General features: G+C 40.4%; 1 protein-coding gene across 4 annotated transcripts in view; it reads left to right on the top strand.

Moving 5' to 3' along the window:
• The window catches only part of PAQR8 (progestin and adipoQ receptor family member 8), a 44,021-nt gene that overhangs the window by 10,184 nt on the left and 15,463 nt on the right, over positions 1-18,374 (top strand). The window contains exons 1-2 of one of the 4 annotated variants that reach the window (XM_025168268.2): positions 3,005-3,107; positions 6,012-10,064. In XM_025168268.2, coding sequence (XP_025024036.1) covers positions 6,023-7,084 — 1,062 coding nt within the window. In that variant the 5' untranslated portion in view covers positions 3,005-3,107; positions 6,012-6,022 and the 3' untranslated portion in view covers positions 7,085-10,064. Of the gene's footprint in view, positions 1-3,004; positions 3,108-6,011; positions 10,065-18,374 lie in introns of those variants that run through there. The other 3 variants (XM_088133940.1, XM_025168269.2, XM_025168267.2) reach the window with 3 other exon arrangements.

The following is an 18,374-nucleotide window of genomic DNA, read 5'->3' as shown; positions in this document are numbered from 1 at the left end:
ATCAGGAAATAAAATACCCTCCTGCATGTTGATTATTGAAATGGCCCACGTATAATTGAGTGATCATTGTCACTCAATCCATGGAGAGATTCTCTTTTCTGGTGTCTATCTGCACTTCTAATTGAAGGTATCTGCATATCCAGAAAAGGGGCAGAGCATAAGCAGTTCAAATTGATTTCATTTTTCAAATCAAAAGAAATACATAGACAGAATTGTCAGGTTGTTCAGTTTGCTTATTGTGCAGCTTACTTTATTACAAACGTGTTCATACTGTTGAGTAGAACATGAAACATAAAAATAATAAAATAGAATTCATTACCTGGAAGTAATTTTCTAATTAAAATATCACTGATGGATTATGTATAAAAAGAAGAAATGGAGGAAAGCATTCATCACTTGAATGTAGATTCAAATATATTTTCTCCTAGAGCTATTTTAAAAGTAGGGGAGAAAAATCTTCCAGCCCCCAATTAAAAAACAAAGAAAACTGGTGGGCGAATAATTTTAGGGACAGTTTAAAAATTAAAAATGGTTAAACTCTGAGCCACAAAGTATCAGCTTCCAGAATCTACCATGGAGGAACTGACAGAGGAGAAGGGTGAACTATGATGACTTGCACAAGTATCCTTCCTCCTGACGAGTAGGATGATAGCATGCAGATGTGTTGAAGGGGCACAACTTGTGCAAATACCAAACTCACTTTTTTTTCATGCAGAGTGTTGATACTAAAGTTCACCACTAAACAATTTTGCAGGAATGAAAAAATCAACATACGTTTATTTAGAACTTCTATTGTGGCGGGGTGAAAAAAGAAAAAGGGTACTTGTGGAGACATTAAAAACATAAGCTTTTAAAAAATTTCTGACACATTCCTAATTATGTGCACCAGACAGTGTCCTTCTCTGCCTGTCCCCCCCTCCCCCGCATTTGAGTTACCAGGCAACTTGCATACAAATGCTGTTGTTTCAGACTGAGGCTGAAATACATGCCCTCTAAACTGAATATAGCTTTTCAGCAAAATGCTACACCCACACAGAAAGGAAGAGAATAGAAGCTTTGTGGAAGTGGAACAGTAAATGCTGACCAAGGATTTTTCCCTTTGTAATGTTAATTGCCTGTTGCTTTGTTCATCACTGGCACATGGTAGCTGAAATTAGGCAAGTTCTTATTTTCTAATACTGTAGCCCAGAATCGGGAATGAAGGAATCTGTGAGTTTTTTAAACTTTCTCTTATTTTCTATTTCTTAAATGTTTATTTATAATCCTTACATTAAGATGCTTATTATTAATTATTGTTGTTTACTATTGATGTTGTTGTAATTGAAGTTTGGATAACTGGAATATTCATCTTGCCAGTCCAAAAAAAGAGAACAAAGGGCATAAGGAAGTTTGAAATTCTGGGATACTTCAAGGGTAAAAAAAGTATTTAATGTTTAAGATCCTAAAAGCAAAACAAAACAAAAACCTGGAATCCTGTTAGTTGAGATGAAAGCTCACACAAGGTGGAAAAAGCTGTACCTCTCCAAATTTTGATAGACTCCAGCTTTCATCAGTCTACTGAGGATGGCCCAGAGACAAAATAAGGAGGTGTTACATATGGAGAGACATAGCTTACCCATCACTAGGCTATGTGAGTGTATGAATCTGATCATGGATAGCCACTCCAGATTTTGTCTTATTGAGAAATATGTGTTTGATGATCAATTTGAACAAATATTTCATATGCAGTATAAAGTGAAGCCTTAGTCAAGTTGAGCTTGACTTACATGGACTCATCCGTTCAGTGTTCTTGGCACCACGCATTGCCTTCTTGCAGGACTTTTTTCCCTGACTTCCTAGTCTTGCCTACACCTCTGGACTTCCAAGATGGTTTCCCATCCAAGTGCTAGCTAGGCTATTCCTGCTTAGCTTTCTGGATTGGCTAAAGTCTGCTTGGTGGTGTCACTGCTGATTCAATAGTTACAGAAAGTATAACAGAGAAATTTTCTGTTTTAAGTTATTAGTTGTAGGAAAAGACTAAATGTAAGAGGTTTGGTTGGTATAAGGAAAAAAAAAAAACTGGCCTAGATAATGGGGAACATGAGAAATACAACACAAAGTCTCACAGTCTGTACCACAATATTTTAGAAGTTTCTGCTCAGAAAACAGAGAACTGTCAAAAAACATAGAACAGAGTAAAACTATATTAGTATATTTCTTTAACATCCCTCCACCAAAGTGCTCTGATTGGAAAACCATGGTAAAATGATTCCCTCTGATTAGGAACAAGATGTCAGTAGTATATCTCTTTTTTTCTCCTTACCCTGGGGTCTTCCTTATGAGGAAACCTTGGATCAGAATGCTACACCTTTGTAGAAGTATGGTCTGCTTTTCTATTTGTATCCAAACTGTTAATTAAACTTGGACATCTCTCTGAAGCAAGCCACTGGTTTGGGATGCAGCTAACTGCAATGCATTATCTAATAAATAAATAATAATGATAATACCACTAAGTGCAATGTACTGGAGCATTTAACTGGGGTTTCTTCAACTGCTTCATCTACTGCTTTGTCAGTAATGAGAGAACAGAATAGGACAAGAGGAAAAACAGGAACGCCTCCTTGATTTCAATCTATCCAGGGTAGAGTTACTTGTATATAACCTGTTTTAATCACACTGGTATTTTGATAATTTAAACAGCCTCATAGGGACCTGAAAGAGAGAAAAAGAGACAGAGATGCTCATAAGATAATGCTGCAAGACAGTCTCTGGTTTTTTGAACTCAGCTTTCAATTAGATTTAACATGACTATTAAAATTTCCTGCGGCCATTCATTTGGAAGAGGGAAGAGTATAGCAGATGCAATCCCCTTAAGTTGTATCTGAAAGCAAGTCTTCCCAACACTTCAAGAACTTTTAATGTGTGGTAAAAATTACATCCTCTATGCCAAACTCAGTATGTCCCCACAGATGTATTTAGTAATCATGTCTATTTTTTTCCCCCTCCTTAAGAGCAAGCATGGAGGAAATAAGGACATGAGGAGAACGATCCAGGCATAAATTGCCCCAAATGCTGTAAGCCCAAGAAGGATCTCCCATTGGTGCCACTAGGTTTTCGTGTGTGTATAGGTATGTAGGAAGATACTAATGGTAAATAGAGGAGATGTTGGAAAGGGGGAGGAAGGAGTTAAGCTGAGCTGTCCCACTCAAGTGTTACTGTCTTAATGAAATTTAGGGCCATCTGCATCTACTATAGAAAACCAGCATTGTTTCCTAAGCTCATTTAGTATCATGTTTGATTTGTTTGTTGAATGAATGTAATTGGCTATATGGAAGGAGATCTGCATTACAAAGCCAGAAAACAAGTGGATATAAAAAGAAAGACATTGTGGGGTTTCCCTTAATATACAGTATGCAAAATATGTGCTGAACTTTAAGACATGAAAATGGAAATCAGTCTAAGAGGTTAATATCACTTGTCCTGGAATAATTGAAAGTAATCTGAGTTATTTGTATTGCAGACCTTTTTAATTGGGAATGGCGAGTTACAGTGTCACTGGAATAGAGTATGTAGCCTTTTTCCATTTTAGGAAGGTAAAATTATTTTACTGAAATCTAATGATGATATACAAATTCAAAAAATGAATGTTTCAGAAAGGAACTTCCAGAGAATGAGGTCAGTATTAAAGCATTGAGACATTAGAAGTAATACAAAACCCGAGAACAATACTCTCTCCACTAAGAATATCAGACAGACAATGGGGCTTATATGACAGCAGAAATATTCTTACTTTCTGAACAAATGAACATCATATTCCTCCTCAATATTCCTCATGGTTTTATCAGATATATCCATACCGTCTAGCATCATGCATAAAAAATAGCCTTTAGAAACACAAGTATCTGTCATACACGGTTGCCATTGAGATTTCTGGCACAGCTATCACTTTGACTCTGAGATTCAATACATGGTAGTGACCTACGCACTTTTGGAAAGTGTGGCATATTTGAAAAGTATTTGAAGCAGAAGTTGGACTTGGGATGTTGAGTTGTGGGGTGATTTACTTGTACTAAATGTATTAGCCTTGAGATTTCCATCTTGACATGCAGCTATCGCCAAGCTTGTTCCTGACAATTAGGGGTGCAGCATTAAGCCTTATTTGGGAAATAAGATCCACTATAATTATTATGTAAGGATGGGAGATTGATGATATCCTATTATCTTTTGGAAGTTATTTTGGGGGATGGGGGAAAACTATTTGGGACCACTGTGCTTGAAGACCCTTTGTATCTCTACTTGACTCTTTCTCATCATTTTGCTGATGGAAATAATTTCAGTGTAGCTGTGGTTTTCTCCCTGAATCAAAATTTAGAAACAACTGAGCCACAATTAGGGCACTTTTTTGTGTGTGGAACAGTCACAAATGAAAATGGTAGTGATTTTTTAAGGATTTTTTTTTTCTTAAAATTTTGCTGTGGGCTTCAGATTACACACTTCCCCAACTATATTAATTTCATAATGGTTGTAATATATCCAAATATTCTTTTCAGAATCCAAGTGACTTTTAAACAATGGAATAACCTTGCTAATTTTGATTTTCTATTTATTTATTTATATATCAAATTGGTCACCGCCCATCTCATTGAAACAACTCTGGGTGGTTTACAAAGCGATTAAAATCAATTAAAATTACAACATACCATAATCTTAAATAAATAGAAAATAAATAGATCCAGGGATAGATGTAAAATTGGCAGTCACTCAGGGAGCATCATCAAGGTGCCAGCCACCCTCAGGATTGGATAAGATTGTTGTCACCCCATGCAAGCTGGCAGAGCCAGGTCTTTAATCCTTTCAGGAAAGACAGGAGGGTAAGGGCCTGCTGCACCTCTGGGGGGAGAATATTCCACAGGGTGGGGGCAACGGCAGAGAAGGGTCTCCTCCTGGGCCCCGCCAGCCAACATTCTCTCGCTGACATCACCTGCAACATGCCCTCTCTGCCTGATCAGGTGGGACGGGTTGATGTGATGGGGGTGAGACGGTCCCTCAGGTAATCTGGACCCATGCCATGTAGGGCTTTAAAGATAATAACCAACACTTTGAATTGGACCCAGAAGCAGACTGGGACCCAATGCAGCTCAGGCAGTAAAGGTGTTATGTGTGCCATCCTAGGGGCGCCCAAGATTGTCCGTGTGGCCACATTTTGAACCAGCTGTAGCTTCCAGATACTTTTCAAAGGTAGCCCCATGTAGAGCGCATTGCAATAGTCTAGCCGAGAGATGACCAGGGCATGAGTGACTGACTGGAGAGCCTCCTGATCCAGGAAAGGGCATAACTGGTGTACCACATGAAGGTGGGCAAAGGTCCTCCTGGCCACGACTGCCACCTGCTCCTCAAGCAGGAGCTGTGAGTCTAGGAGGACCCCCAGATTATGCACCGGGTCTGTCCGGGGCAGTGCAACCCCATCCAGAACCAAAAATGGTAAATCCTCGGATACAGAGGGATCTCTAATCCATACCCACTCTGTCTTACCAGGATTCAGCTGAAGCCTGTTGCACCCCATCCAGACCCCCACAGCCTCCAGGCACTGCGAAAGGGTGGTCACAGCATCATTCACCTTACCTGGGATGGAGATGTTTAATTGGGTATCATCTGCATATTAATTAATAAGTGGAAAGCAAGTTTTATTGCAGAAAGCAAGGAAGCAGCTTGACTGTTCAATCAGATCCATTTATGTTCATTTAGGATATAAGTCTAACACAACACAACATGAAAGAGACCATTATGGACCATTAAGCATCATTTATTTCTTTTTCTTTTTTTTAAATGGAAGCTGGGTATGCAGCTTTTGAATCCTAATTGAGTCCCATGATATCATCCTTGTTGCCACCTTCTTTCTCCACTTTTTTCTCCAAAGGGTTTGACTTTGATAGTTCCTCTAAGCATGGTGACATATAGAGACTATGAAATACTTGCCTCCGTGTATTCTGTTTTCCTTCTTATTAACCATGTCCATGTTCTTATCACTTCAGGAATCATCTAAATGATGACGGCTATTCTAGAACGGATCAGCACCTTGTCCATCAGTGGACAACAACTCCGTCGGCTTCCTCAGCTCCTAGAAGAAGGCTTCCCCAAAATGCCTTGCACTGTTAAAGAATCTGATGTCCCCCAACTTTTCAGAGAGCCATATATCCAAGCTGGCTATCGCCCCACAGGTCAGCATTGGCGCTATTATTTCCTCAGCCTCTTCCAAAAACATAATGAGGTCGTTAATGTCTGGACTCACCTTCTGGCTGCTTTGGCAGTGCTGCTGAGGTTTAATGTTTTTGCTGAAGCAGAGGAGTTGTCTCTGGAGGTCCGCTCCTTACCTCTCTTCATCTTCGTCCTTTCCTCCGTTACATATCTAACATGCAGCCTCTTAGCTCATCTCTTGCAGTCCAAGTCAGAGATGTCACACTATACTTTCTATTTTGTGGATTATGTTGGAGTCAGCATCTACCAGTATGGAAGTGCCCTGGCCCATTTCTATTACAGCTCCGACCAAGCCTGGTATGACAAGTTTCGGCTTTTCTTCTTGCCAGCAGCTGCTTTCTGTGGATGGCTCTCATGTGCTGGCTGCTGCTACGCCAAGTACCGCTACCGGCGTCCCTACCCCATCATGAGGAAAGTGTGTCAGGTGATCCCAGCGGGGTTGGCGTTCATCTTGGACATCAGTCCCGTGGCCCACCGTGTGATTATGTGCCATCTTGAAGGCTGTGAGGAGTTGGCTGCTTGGTACCACACCTTCCAGATACTTTTCTTCCTAGTCAGTGCTTGCTTCTTCTCCTGTCCAGTTCCTGAAAAATATTTCCCTGGGTCCTGTGATATTATTGGTCATGCCCACCAAATTTTCCACACCTTCCTTGCTATTTGTACACTCTCACAATTGGAAGCCATCTTCTTGGATTACAAGAACAGACAAGATATCTTACTCAAGCGACATGGATCCCTCTCCATCATCCTGTCTTGTGGCTCCTTTTTTGGCTTAGTTGCTTGCAGTGCTGTCACTGCACATGTATTGCAGCGCAAGATCAAGGAGGAACTGGCCATGAAGGCGTCCTGAGAGCCCGTCACAGAAACAGGGTTCAGTCCTGATGTGCTTGAAGAAAAGTAGGAAGAGGGAAGTTTACTCAAGTACTGTATATAAGTAAATTAACCAAGTGGTTTTCCTCTTTAAATTATAACCAAGGAATTGATTATAGGCTGGCACTAATTTATTAAATCTGCCTTGTGCCCTAAATATTTTTACTAAGTGTACCTATTGCTGGGCAAAGGGCATTTAGAATACCTAACTGAAGAGTTTTAAAGGCAGATTTTTCTAAATGTTCTTACTTATTTGCAGAAATTTGTATTATGTGAAAGAGGATACTAACGACTAACTAGAAGGGTAGAGGATTAGCATAGACTTGCACATTTGTAAAGCTCTTATCTCATTGAGAAATTGGAAGTGTGTCTGGGTTATACTACTTCAGAATGTAGGCTGGGATGGACTCACATGAAGATAGGAAAAGATCCCTGCATAGGGAAAACTCAAACGTTGGGACAAAGTCCCTGTTATCCTAGTTTATGTGCAGGGATTTTGTTTCACGTTAAATCATAAGACTCTTCACTTGCAATATGAAATGGTACAGACTAGTCATAGGTTTATGACCTCAGGGATGACTACAGCAAAGATTATGATGAGGGTTGACATAGTGATGATCATCTCATTTGGTATGTTTAATTTTAGCTGTGGCCTTGGTATCACTGGCATCTATACAGCTCCAATAGTGCTGAGTCTTCCCCTGAGTTGTAAGCTTCAGAAATGTTATGGTGGTAGAAATAGCAGTCATAACTTGGTGACTATAATCTGTTTATCACTCAAGCCTGGTTTAGCTGAAGCAGAAAAGTGTAGAACTCTCAAAGGTAGCAGCAGTTACTAGCCTCTCCCCTCTGTGAGTTGTCCTGTGATGTCAGTGAAGAGCTAGTCATCTGCAATCCCAGGGCAAGTAGTCCTCCCATTCTCTCTGTATACATGCAAAGGTTTCTGCAGTACAAACAGTTGCTCTACTTGTGGATGACTATCTCTTCACTGAGGCTAGTGGTGACCAAACAGAGCAGGAGATGCTTGTTCCTTTTAATGTGGTGTTCTGCACTTTCTCAGTGAATGCACAACTTGTTTTCAGAAGAGAGCAAGCCTCCTTAGATCTTAGTGCTTCAGTTTCCTTCAAGTAAGATGTGCTGTAAGAGTATCTCCAAACCCGGACAGTTGCTTTGAATGCTGGGTATCTGACCTGTCCTCCTTGCCCTGCCCTGCTCCTAACATTTCATTCCCCCCCCCCCAAATCACATTCCAGATTATTTGCATCTCTCCTGTTCTAGAGGTGGTTCAGATAGGACTGCAGCTTCCCTTCGTGCCTCCTGAAGAATTTTGGGATATCAAAATGAGGAGGAAGAGTATAAATATCAATGGAATAAAATAAAACTTCAGGAAAATCAATCAGGATTTCTCTGGAAAGAAATTGAGGGCTGCTGGTTGACCTGCTAAGCAAACTATTTTCAAGGCTTGGTATACCACTCAAAGGCACTATTTGATCATTTTAACACTGATTAGCACTTAGGGCTATAAATATATCTATTGTTTTTCATATTTGTTGCCCATAAGGCCTCTTTTCTTCCTAATTCATTTCTGCATGCCTTCACTCATACTTTTGTCCAAATGTTAGTTTTCTTGGTCTCTTCTTGATTTTAGGTATCATCAAGTCACTCAAGCAAAGCTATTCAGGATTATTACAAGCTGAATGCTGTTCTAATAACTAAGATAAGGGTACAGTATTTCTTCCCTGTTTGAACACTAAGCCAAATATGTGGAGGATGGTTGGTTTGATTGTCAAAAGTATTACATGGACAAGTACCATACAATTGTACCAACAACACATTCTGCTAACCCCACCATTTTATTTGTGCCTTTCATCAGTAGGAGCCCAGTCTGGGTTGTGCTTTGGGTCTAGTGTGGCTTTGAACTTCTGAATGATTACTTCCTCTCTTCCAAACACAAACAACATACACAAACTTCAGCTCTTAGATGTTTTATTTATTTAATGTTTCCTGTGAAATTTTATTTTCACATAGCAGACTAGCATTTAATTGAATGGCGTGTGCCAAACTTCATTTCTGATGGTGCTGGCTTACTATAATTGGGAATCTTTTTGCATATGTTCACATTCATAACAATGGGTAACCCCATTTGCAGTCTGGAAATGGTACATTTAGAATTCTAATTATAGTTTCCCATCTTGTTCTCCTTAATATGCAGTAGACCAGTGTCTGAGCTGTCCAAATTTAATGTCTACTCATAAATTTTGGTGAAAGTGTTTGACATATAGGTAAAAAGACATTCAATCCAAATGCAGTCCAAGCTGGTTCCAACAAGAATCATTAATAATTTTTTTTTGGGGGGGGGAGGAATTGGAAATGAGGTCTGTCACAAGAAATTTAAATCATTTTCTGCCAACATCAACACTGAAAAACTTGTTTTAGGAATATATAAACTATAGGAAGAAAAGAGGTAAGTCCATCATTTAAATCTGATGGACTGTATGAAAATTCTCAGTGATTTTATATCACCACCTAGTGGCATAATAAACTAAGGTTTTCTAATAGCTGGAATAGCTTTAATTACATTGTTACTCAGCAGAGATACTTTTCATTAAGATGTTCCTAACTAAATAAGTAAATAGACTGTGGTTACTTTCCATAGAAAGTACTGTACATTATTCTTATTGTGGACTAAGTGGCATTATTTCCTGCCCAGTTTTCTGTGACTTCATATGCGATATCCGTGTTTCACAGCATTTCTCACTGAACAAGTATTTTATGTTTGTTACATGGTTGCTTACAAGATGACATTAAAAGTGTTAACATAGTCCAACTGAACACATTGAAAAATGTATACTTGGCATTAGTCAAACTGCAGGAATCTCTCAAATACAGTCAGGTCCAGAAATATTGGGACATCGACACAATTCTAACATCTTTGGCTCTATACACCACCACAATGGATTTGGAATGAAACAAACACATTGTGCGTTAACTGCAGACTGTCAGCTTTAATTTGAGGGTATGTACATCCAACTCAGGTGAACGGTGTAGGAATTACAACAGTTTGCATATGTGCCTCCCACTTGTTAAGGGACCAAAAGTAATGGGACAATTGGCTTCTCAGCTGTTCTATGGCCAGGTGTGTGATATTCCCTCAGTACCCCAATTACAATGTGCAGATAAAAGGCCCAGAGTTCATTTCAAGTGTGCTATTTGCATTTGGAATCTCTTGCTGTCAACTCTCAAGATGAGATCCAAAGAGCTGTCACTATCAGGGAAGCAAGCCATCATTAGGTTGAAGAAACAAAACAAACAAATAGCAAGAACATTAGGCGTGGCCAAAACAACTGTTTGGAACATTCTCAAAAAGAAGGAATGCACCGGTGAGCTCAGCAACACCAAAAGACCCGGGAGACAATGGAAAACAACTGTGGTGGATGACCGAAGAATTCGTTCCCTGGTGAAGAAAACACCCTTCACAACAGTTGGCCAGATCAAGAACACTCTCCAGGAGGTAGGTGTATGTGTGTCAAAGTCAACAATCAAAAGAAGACTTCACCAGAGTGAATACAGAGGGTTCACCACAAGATGCAAACCATTGGTGAGCCTCAAAAACAGGAAGGCCAGATTAGAGTTTGCCAAACGACATCTAAAAAAGCCTTCACAGTTCTGGAACAACATCCTATGGACAGATGAGACCAAGATCAACTTGTACCAGAGTGATGGGAAGAGAAGAGTATGGAGAAAGAAAGGAACTGCTCATGATCCTAAGCATACCACCTCATCAGTGAAGCATGGTGGTGGTAGTGTCATGGCGTGGGCATGTATGGCTGCCAATGGAACTGGTTCTCTTGTATTTATTGATGATATGACTGCTGACAAAAGCAGCAGGATGAATTCTGCAGTGTTTCGGGCAATATTATCTGCTCACATTCAGCCAAATGCTGCAGAACCCATTGGACGGCGCTTCACAGTACAGATGGACAATGACCCAAAGCATACTGCAAAAGCAACCAAAGAGTGTTTGAAGGGACAGAAGTGGAATGTTATGCAATGGCCAAGTCAATCACCTGACCTGAATCCCATTGAGCATGCATTTCACTTGCTGAAGACAAAACTGAAGGGAAAATGCCCCAAGAACAAGCAGGAACTGAAGACAGTTGCAGTAGAGGCCTGGCAGAGCATCACCAGGGATGAAACCCAGCATCTGGTGATGTCTATGCGTTCCAGACTTCAGGCTGTGATTGACTGCAACGGATTTGCAACCAAGTATTAAAAAGGGAAAGTTTGATGTATGATTATTATTCTGTCCCATTACTTTTGGTCCCTTAACAAGTGGGAGGCACATATGCAAACTGTTGTAATTCCTACACCGTTCACCTGAGTTGGATGTACATACCCTCAAATTAAAGCTGACAGTCTGCAGTTAACGCACATTGTGTTTGTTTCATTCCAAATCCATTGTGGTGGTGTATAGAGCCAAAGATGTTAGAATTGTGTTGATGTCCCAATATTTCTGGACCTGACTGTATAATTTAAATCTGTAAGAACTCTTAGAAAAGATGGCTGTTTATTTTAAAAGAAATTGCAGTGTACTAAGTTTCCTGAAATCTTCTTTCAGACTCTGCCATAAATCTGCCTCTGATACTTCCCAGATCCTTTTACTGCTATTTCTGTATATGCACAAAATGTCTTAATTAGGACTGATGGGTCCAAGTGAATGTGTTATTACAAGAAGCAAATGTGATGAATTTCTCTGAAGGACAGAAGGATTGGTTTGTAGAGTGGTGCATATCTTTCAAAGAGTTGGTTCAGAATGGGTAGGAACATACAAGAAGGGCATCTTTTCAAAGCGTTAAGGCAGCCATGTTTTTTTTTCCAGGCTCATGCAGCCATTTCAGGAGCTGATCCTGGCTGATGCTGCACTTTGTCGTCCCCCCCCCCCACACACACACAGTGATGCAGAGATAACAAGGAGCACTCCTGAAGCAGCCATATGAGCCTGGAAAAAGATGTGGCTGCCTGAACAGTTTGAAAAGAAGTGATTTGTACACACTCTTCTGCCTTCTGAAAGGCTTCTTGGGAGGATTTAGACAGCCTTACTTTATAGGTATAAGGATCTAAAGCAGCTTTTTCTAATTATTGCCCTCTAAAGTGGTATGATCTGCCTGGTTCTAGATTCTGGCAGTTGAAGTCTGAAATACATGGAAAACAGTAGGTTGAGGAGGACTAGTCTAGTATCAATGACAATAACTGCAGATACAGCCCAATTTATTATTACAGTTTCACCATTATGAACTTGTTTCTAAAGAAAAAAAAAAACTAGCTTTCTTTGCCATCTGCAGCCTCATGCCTATTTCACAGTTGTTAACTTCAGCTTTATTTGGATTTGACATCCAAGCAGAGTGGTGGCAGACTTACATATTATTTCCAGTGCTTCATTTTCACAGAATATGCGGTAGAGGTTCCAAGTGTGCCTTGGATACTTATATCTTTCAGAGGCAGTTTTTTAAAATATATATTTTAAGATATGTATTATTTGTTACTAAAATCAAGTGATAGAATTTTCTATTTTCTTTCTTTAAAAAAAAGTTAGTTTTAGAGTTATATGGACAACCTCTTCTGTGGTAATCTGAAATCTGCATTGTTGAGAACATTTGAAAATTTGTACTCTGCTATAAATTGTTGAAGTGTGGAGTGGGAAGAGGATATCTTAAGTAAAGTTTAAGAAATTGATGTTTTATGTGAAATTTGTTTATATCAAACTGTTTATATTGTGCTGGAAATATGCTTCTGTATGATTTGCAAGATTAAGGGGTAATGTTAGTAAAAACTTGCCTTGGTGAAAAGCTTGATGTTTCTGAAGACATAGTCTATATTTAATGGTTTTATCACTTCAAAAAGGCCATTTTCATTGGAGGTCCTAATAGATGTAGTTATTAACTTTGGACACTGAGTACTATATCCCTGTGGCACCCCCCCCCCCATGGAGACCTCACAAATCAAACCACAGTCCATCAAAAGGTGTGAGAATTGAGTAAATATTCATTTAAGTGAGAAAAATGTTTTCCTTTTGCATGAAACAACCTCTTTGAGTGTGTAACAACAGACTATCCCCATGGCTAAAAGAGCCATGAATGATTAAATTAGTCCAATTTAGAGATTTGCACAATGCACTGAATAATTTGCTAAACCATACTGGCTAGCTTTGTGCAGGACACTGAGCCATAAACCAGCCACCCATATTTTAGCTTAACATGTTGTGGGAACCCACAGCCCTAGTGCTTTCACATTTCACATAATACGACACATTTAACTTCGTAGCAGGCCCTATTGTAAGACCTCAATATACAACAATATAGTAAAGGCATAGGTTTACTGTGCATAGAAGGCTATCCCACTAACTTCAGCTACATTTTCCCTTGGGTAAGTATGCTTAGGTATGAAGCCTATTTCCAACTATTTCCCAACTTTGTAGTTTCCATGCCAAGATCTGGCCTTGAAAAAAAATGTAAAGATTTTCTGCTAATTTTGTCTTTTTATATTTTTTTTCCTCTCTCCCATGAATGGGACCAATCATCCTCTTCAATTTTACTCCTCTGAAAAACAGCACAGTAATTACATTGCTTTCTTTGGATCTAGCAAACCTTTAGTCTACCGTATTTGTTATGCTAAACCATACAGATCTTAATCCATATAGATATATTTTCTATGACTCAAAATGATTCCTCTCCTAAAGTTTTATAAATCCTGTGCCATACACATAATGACTGCTGTGCAAAGTATTATACATCTGTGGTGCACATGTCTTCTCCTGAGTGGTCAACTAACAGTGCTTTGCCTTTTTTAATACAACAGTTTCCTGTCATCTTAGATTCTATTTCTCTTGACTACCTTTGAACGTATTGCTGTGTGGACCAATATCATGTGTGAATTAAAAGGTAATGATAAAGTGGGGATGAGCTCTGAGAGTGGAGCAAGGGAGGAGGGAGTGAGCCTGGCTAGGCTCAACAATGGTTGCTTAACACCTAGAGAAGGGGCAAGACTCCCCTCGCCCACGTCTACCTCTACAGAAGATCGGAGTTACCTCCCATAAATGGTCTTCCATTTAATGTCTGCATGGAAGTTTTGGTATGCATTCTTCCAATCTTTCTGGTTTTGCTGTAAGGGTACCTCTTCACTTTGGCTTCTGGATTCTCTGGTTTGATTTGTTGCTATGTGACATGGATATACAAGGTTTCAATAAGGCCATTTGTGGGGTTTGAGTTTTCTACTTTTGTTTTGTAAATTATGATTTTTATGAAGGTGAAACCTCAGCTTAAAGTACCTTGATTTAATCAAGGGCTTCAGATTCAATAGATAAATATGCATTTGGATTTCACTCCCAGATTTCCAAAGTCTGTCCAGACAACAGTTGGGTCTGCACATTATACAAGTGCAATTTGTGTCAAGTTACATAATTACATCATTCAATGTAAATTGATGCAAATGACACAAATGATATTATTTGGGTAATTATGCAAATGACATGGCATACATTCAGATTCAGCAGACATTTCAGTATACAGACATCCCCTCCCGCAAAATGATCCATTAATTCAAATTTCACTGTATATAAATTACAGTGAATAAATTACACTGTAATAAATGGAAATTATACTATTCCAACTGGGGAAAAATTCATTCCACAGACTGTAGTTTACTACTGAACTAAGAACACTGGCATCATCCAATAGATAGCATTAAGAACCAGCTTCCAGCTTTCTATTAATTCTTCATTAGCACTGATTGATCTTAAACTTAACTTTTATGTCACATGCTTCAGGTAATATGTTTTTAAAAGCCTCGTTTCTCACTCTCTCATCTCTCTAGTAGATTAATTTGTTCCATTTGGTGCGTGTAGTCTCCATCTTTTTTGGAGAAAAAAGAAACTTCATTTTTTTCCCCAAATGGAATTAATTTCACATTGAAAAAGCTATCAGTGTGTTTCCACCAGATGAAGGCTTTAGGAAGACTTGACAAGCAGCCGTCCCAGCTACACAGAAAGGAAAATGCGGTATCTCTTTTATTATCACTTATGTGAGGGCTTCCTCAGATAATAGGCTTGCCCATGTTGGATTTCTGGCAGCAACATGGAACTGCTTGCTACTCCCTTTTTCTGCAATTTTGTTCAGTTTTTGAGACAGCTCACAGCTCTGGTGATCTTCCATCCTAACATTATATCTGACCCTGCTCAGCTTTTCAAGATCAGCCAATATTAGTTAGTGGCAGCCCCTTCCTGTGACAGTATTCATTTACTAACAGTCTACTATTAGTAGAATAAGAGTCTGGCAAAACTTCTCCAAAGAGCCAACCTGGTCTAGCAGTTAAGGCACCAGGCTAGACTCCGGGAGTCTTGCCTTGGGCACGAAGCCAGCCAGGTGGCCTTGGGCCAGTCTCTCTCAGCCCTAAGGAGGCGGCAATGATAAGCCACTTCTGAAATCTTGCCAAGAAAACTGCAGGGACTAATCCAGGCGGTCGCCAGGAGTCAAAAACAGGCTTTAAGGCACAAAGCCCACCCTCTCCGATATTCCTCCCTAGCAGTCTGGGGGAAAGTCCTTCCTCCTAGAATGTGCGGAACGAGCAAATCCCTAGAGGACCCTTGTTTTGTTGCTTAAATCTACAAGAATAGGAGATTCTTGACAAACGTGAACGGCAAGTTCAGGTGCTATCCTCCGTATTCTCTAAAACGGTCTGTGACAACGTGCAGACAAGAAGTTAAGCTAGAATACTTTGCTCAAATTGCATTTGGGAAAAAAAATGACACGGTAGGATAATGGGAGTGGGAAAGGAGTACTGCATGCAGTAGACAATCGGGAAGGCTAGTTAAATCCTAAGAGAAGCGAAGTCTTCCGGATTTATCTTATATTCACATCCTGCACTCCTAATTATGCCATTTTTGAACCCATCCGCCCACCCCCGCATGTTCTCCCCCAAACTGCGCCTGTAATAAACTCCGCTGCATTATATTAGGCTTACTCTCCCACGTGTCAAGCCACTACATAGGAGCAAGGCTGCAACTGCCGAGCCACAATAAAAGCGATTATAGCAAAACCGGGCTTCGCCTTCGAGTCAGCCTGTCCACAGCCACACATTTCTTTCCCTCAGCCTAGCGCCGGTGAAAGGCGATCCGGCGCTGCGGGGGCATGAGATACGCCGAGCCCTTCAAGGGCTGTGCGCTGTACCGGGAAGAAGGAGCCGATACAGACGGGAGCCAAACCCAACCGCGGGGCTGACGAGCGGCACCCAGGTCACCCATCCAAGCAGAGCGCCTCGGTCGCTAGTGCGCAAGCGCAAAGGATACCCCTCCGGCGCTCTAGAACCCTATGGGAAGCCCAACTGTTGATGGTTACCGAGGAAACGGCGTTGCTTAGTTACCCGTCGCAGCGGAGCCGTCGCTCGCCAAGCCCTTCGCCGCTCGGCCCACCATCATGAGCTCTCAGCCGGTGCAAGGCTTGCCGCTTCTTCCGGGCTCGACCTTTCGGGACCCGACGGTAAGGAAAATCTCCCTTTTTATTTCCACATCACATCTCCCAGGTCTTACCCCCGGAATAGCTAACGGTGCGGCCCGTTAGACCAGGGGTCGCGGCGGGAAGCGCCTCCCAGCGTCTCTCCCCTGAGTCCGATCGACGCCGTCCTCCATGAATGATCAGGGTGTAATATAATACACTTCATGAATGGTCCATCGGACCTGACTGCAGGTCATTAAAATGGGGCTTTACAATTTCTAAAACCGTTTGCAAGCCATTTTGTGGCCATCTGAATTTTTAAAGCTCAGACCTGGTAGCCCCATTGCTAGAAGAATTTTTCACGAAAGTTAACAGAGGACATGATCAAATTTTAAGTGAAAGGGCATTGAAGATCCTACTTCTTTTTCCTTCAACATAGCTTTATGAAAGTAGATTTTCAGCTCCTATCATCACTAATAATCAAATATAAAACTGGGCTGAGCAGTTCACTAAGATATTTTTAACCAATATCACTCCAGACATTGATGTAATATGTCATCTTACACAAACTAAAATATCTCATTAAGATTTATATCAATGTGTCAAATGTAAAAGTATTATTAAAAAATATTTTATTTCAATATTCCTTTTATTTTCATGACTATATTTAAAGATTAAAAAAAAATGTTTGGAACTTCATGGTCCTGAAGAGTTTAAGAAAGACTGTTCTAGAGGTTGTGAACTATTATTGTTAATATATTTTACTTACATATTTTTGAGAAATATGGAAAAATAAGAAAAGAGCAAAAAAGAGGCATAAAAACCCAAAACATGAAGTGAATACAGTGGGGCAAAAAAGTATTTAGTCAGCCACCAATTGTGCAAGTTCTCCCACTTAAAAAGATGAGAGAGGCCTGTAATTTTCATCATAGGTATACCTCAACTATGAGAGACAAAATGGGGAAAAAAATCCAGAAAATCACATTGTCTGATTTGTAAAGAATTTATTTGCAAATCATGGTGGAAAATAAGTATTTGGTTAATATCAAAAGTTCATCTCAATACTTTGTTATATATCCTTTGTTGGCAATGACAGAGGTCAAACGTTGTCTGTAAGTCTTCACAAGGTTTTCACACACTGTTGCTGGTATTTTGGCCCATTCCTCCATGCAGATCTCCTCTAGAGCAGTGATGTTTTGGGGCTGTCGCTGGGCAACACGGACTTTCAACTCCCTCCAAAGGTTTTCCATGGGGTTGAGATCTGGAGACTGGCTAGGCCACTCCAGGACCTTGAAATGCTTCTTACGAAGCCACTCCTTCGTTGCCCAGGCCGTGTGTTTGGGATCATTGTCATGCTGACAGACCCAGCCACGTTTTATCTTCAATGCCCTTGCTGATGGAAGGAGGTGTTCACTCAAAATCTCACGATACATGGCCCCATTCATTCTTTCCTTTACACGGATCAGTCATCCTGGTCCCTTTGCAGAAAAACAGCCCCAAAGCATGATGTTTCCACCCCCATGCTTCACAGTAGGTATGGTGTTCTTTGGATGCAACTCAGCATTCTCTCTTCTCCAAACACGACAAGTTGAGTTTAGACCAAAACGTTCTACTTTGGTTTCATCTGACCATATGACATTCTCCCAATCCTCTTCTGGATCATCCAAATGCTCTCTAGCAAACTTCAGACAGGCCCAGACATGTACTGGCTTAAGCAGGGGGCACTGCAGGATTTGAGTCCCTGGCACCATAGTGTGTTACTGATGGTCCCTTTGTTACTTTGGT

The sequence above is a fragment of the Python bivittatus genome, unplaced genomic scaffold (genome assembly GCF_059951505.1).
Source record: "Python bivittatus isolate LINGU-HERP-01145 unplaced genomic scaffold, Pbiv_v1 ctg000020_np1212, whole genome shotgun sequence".
NCBI classification, from domain to species: Eukaryota; Metazoa; Chordata; class Lepidosauria; order Squamata; family Pythonidae; genus Python; species Python bivittatus.
This window is presented reverse-complemented; position numbering and strand designations above follow the sequence as displayed.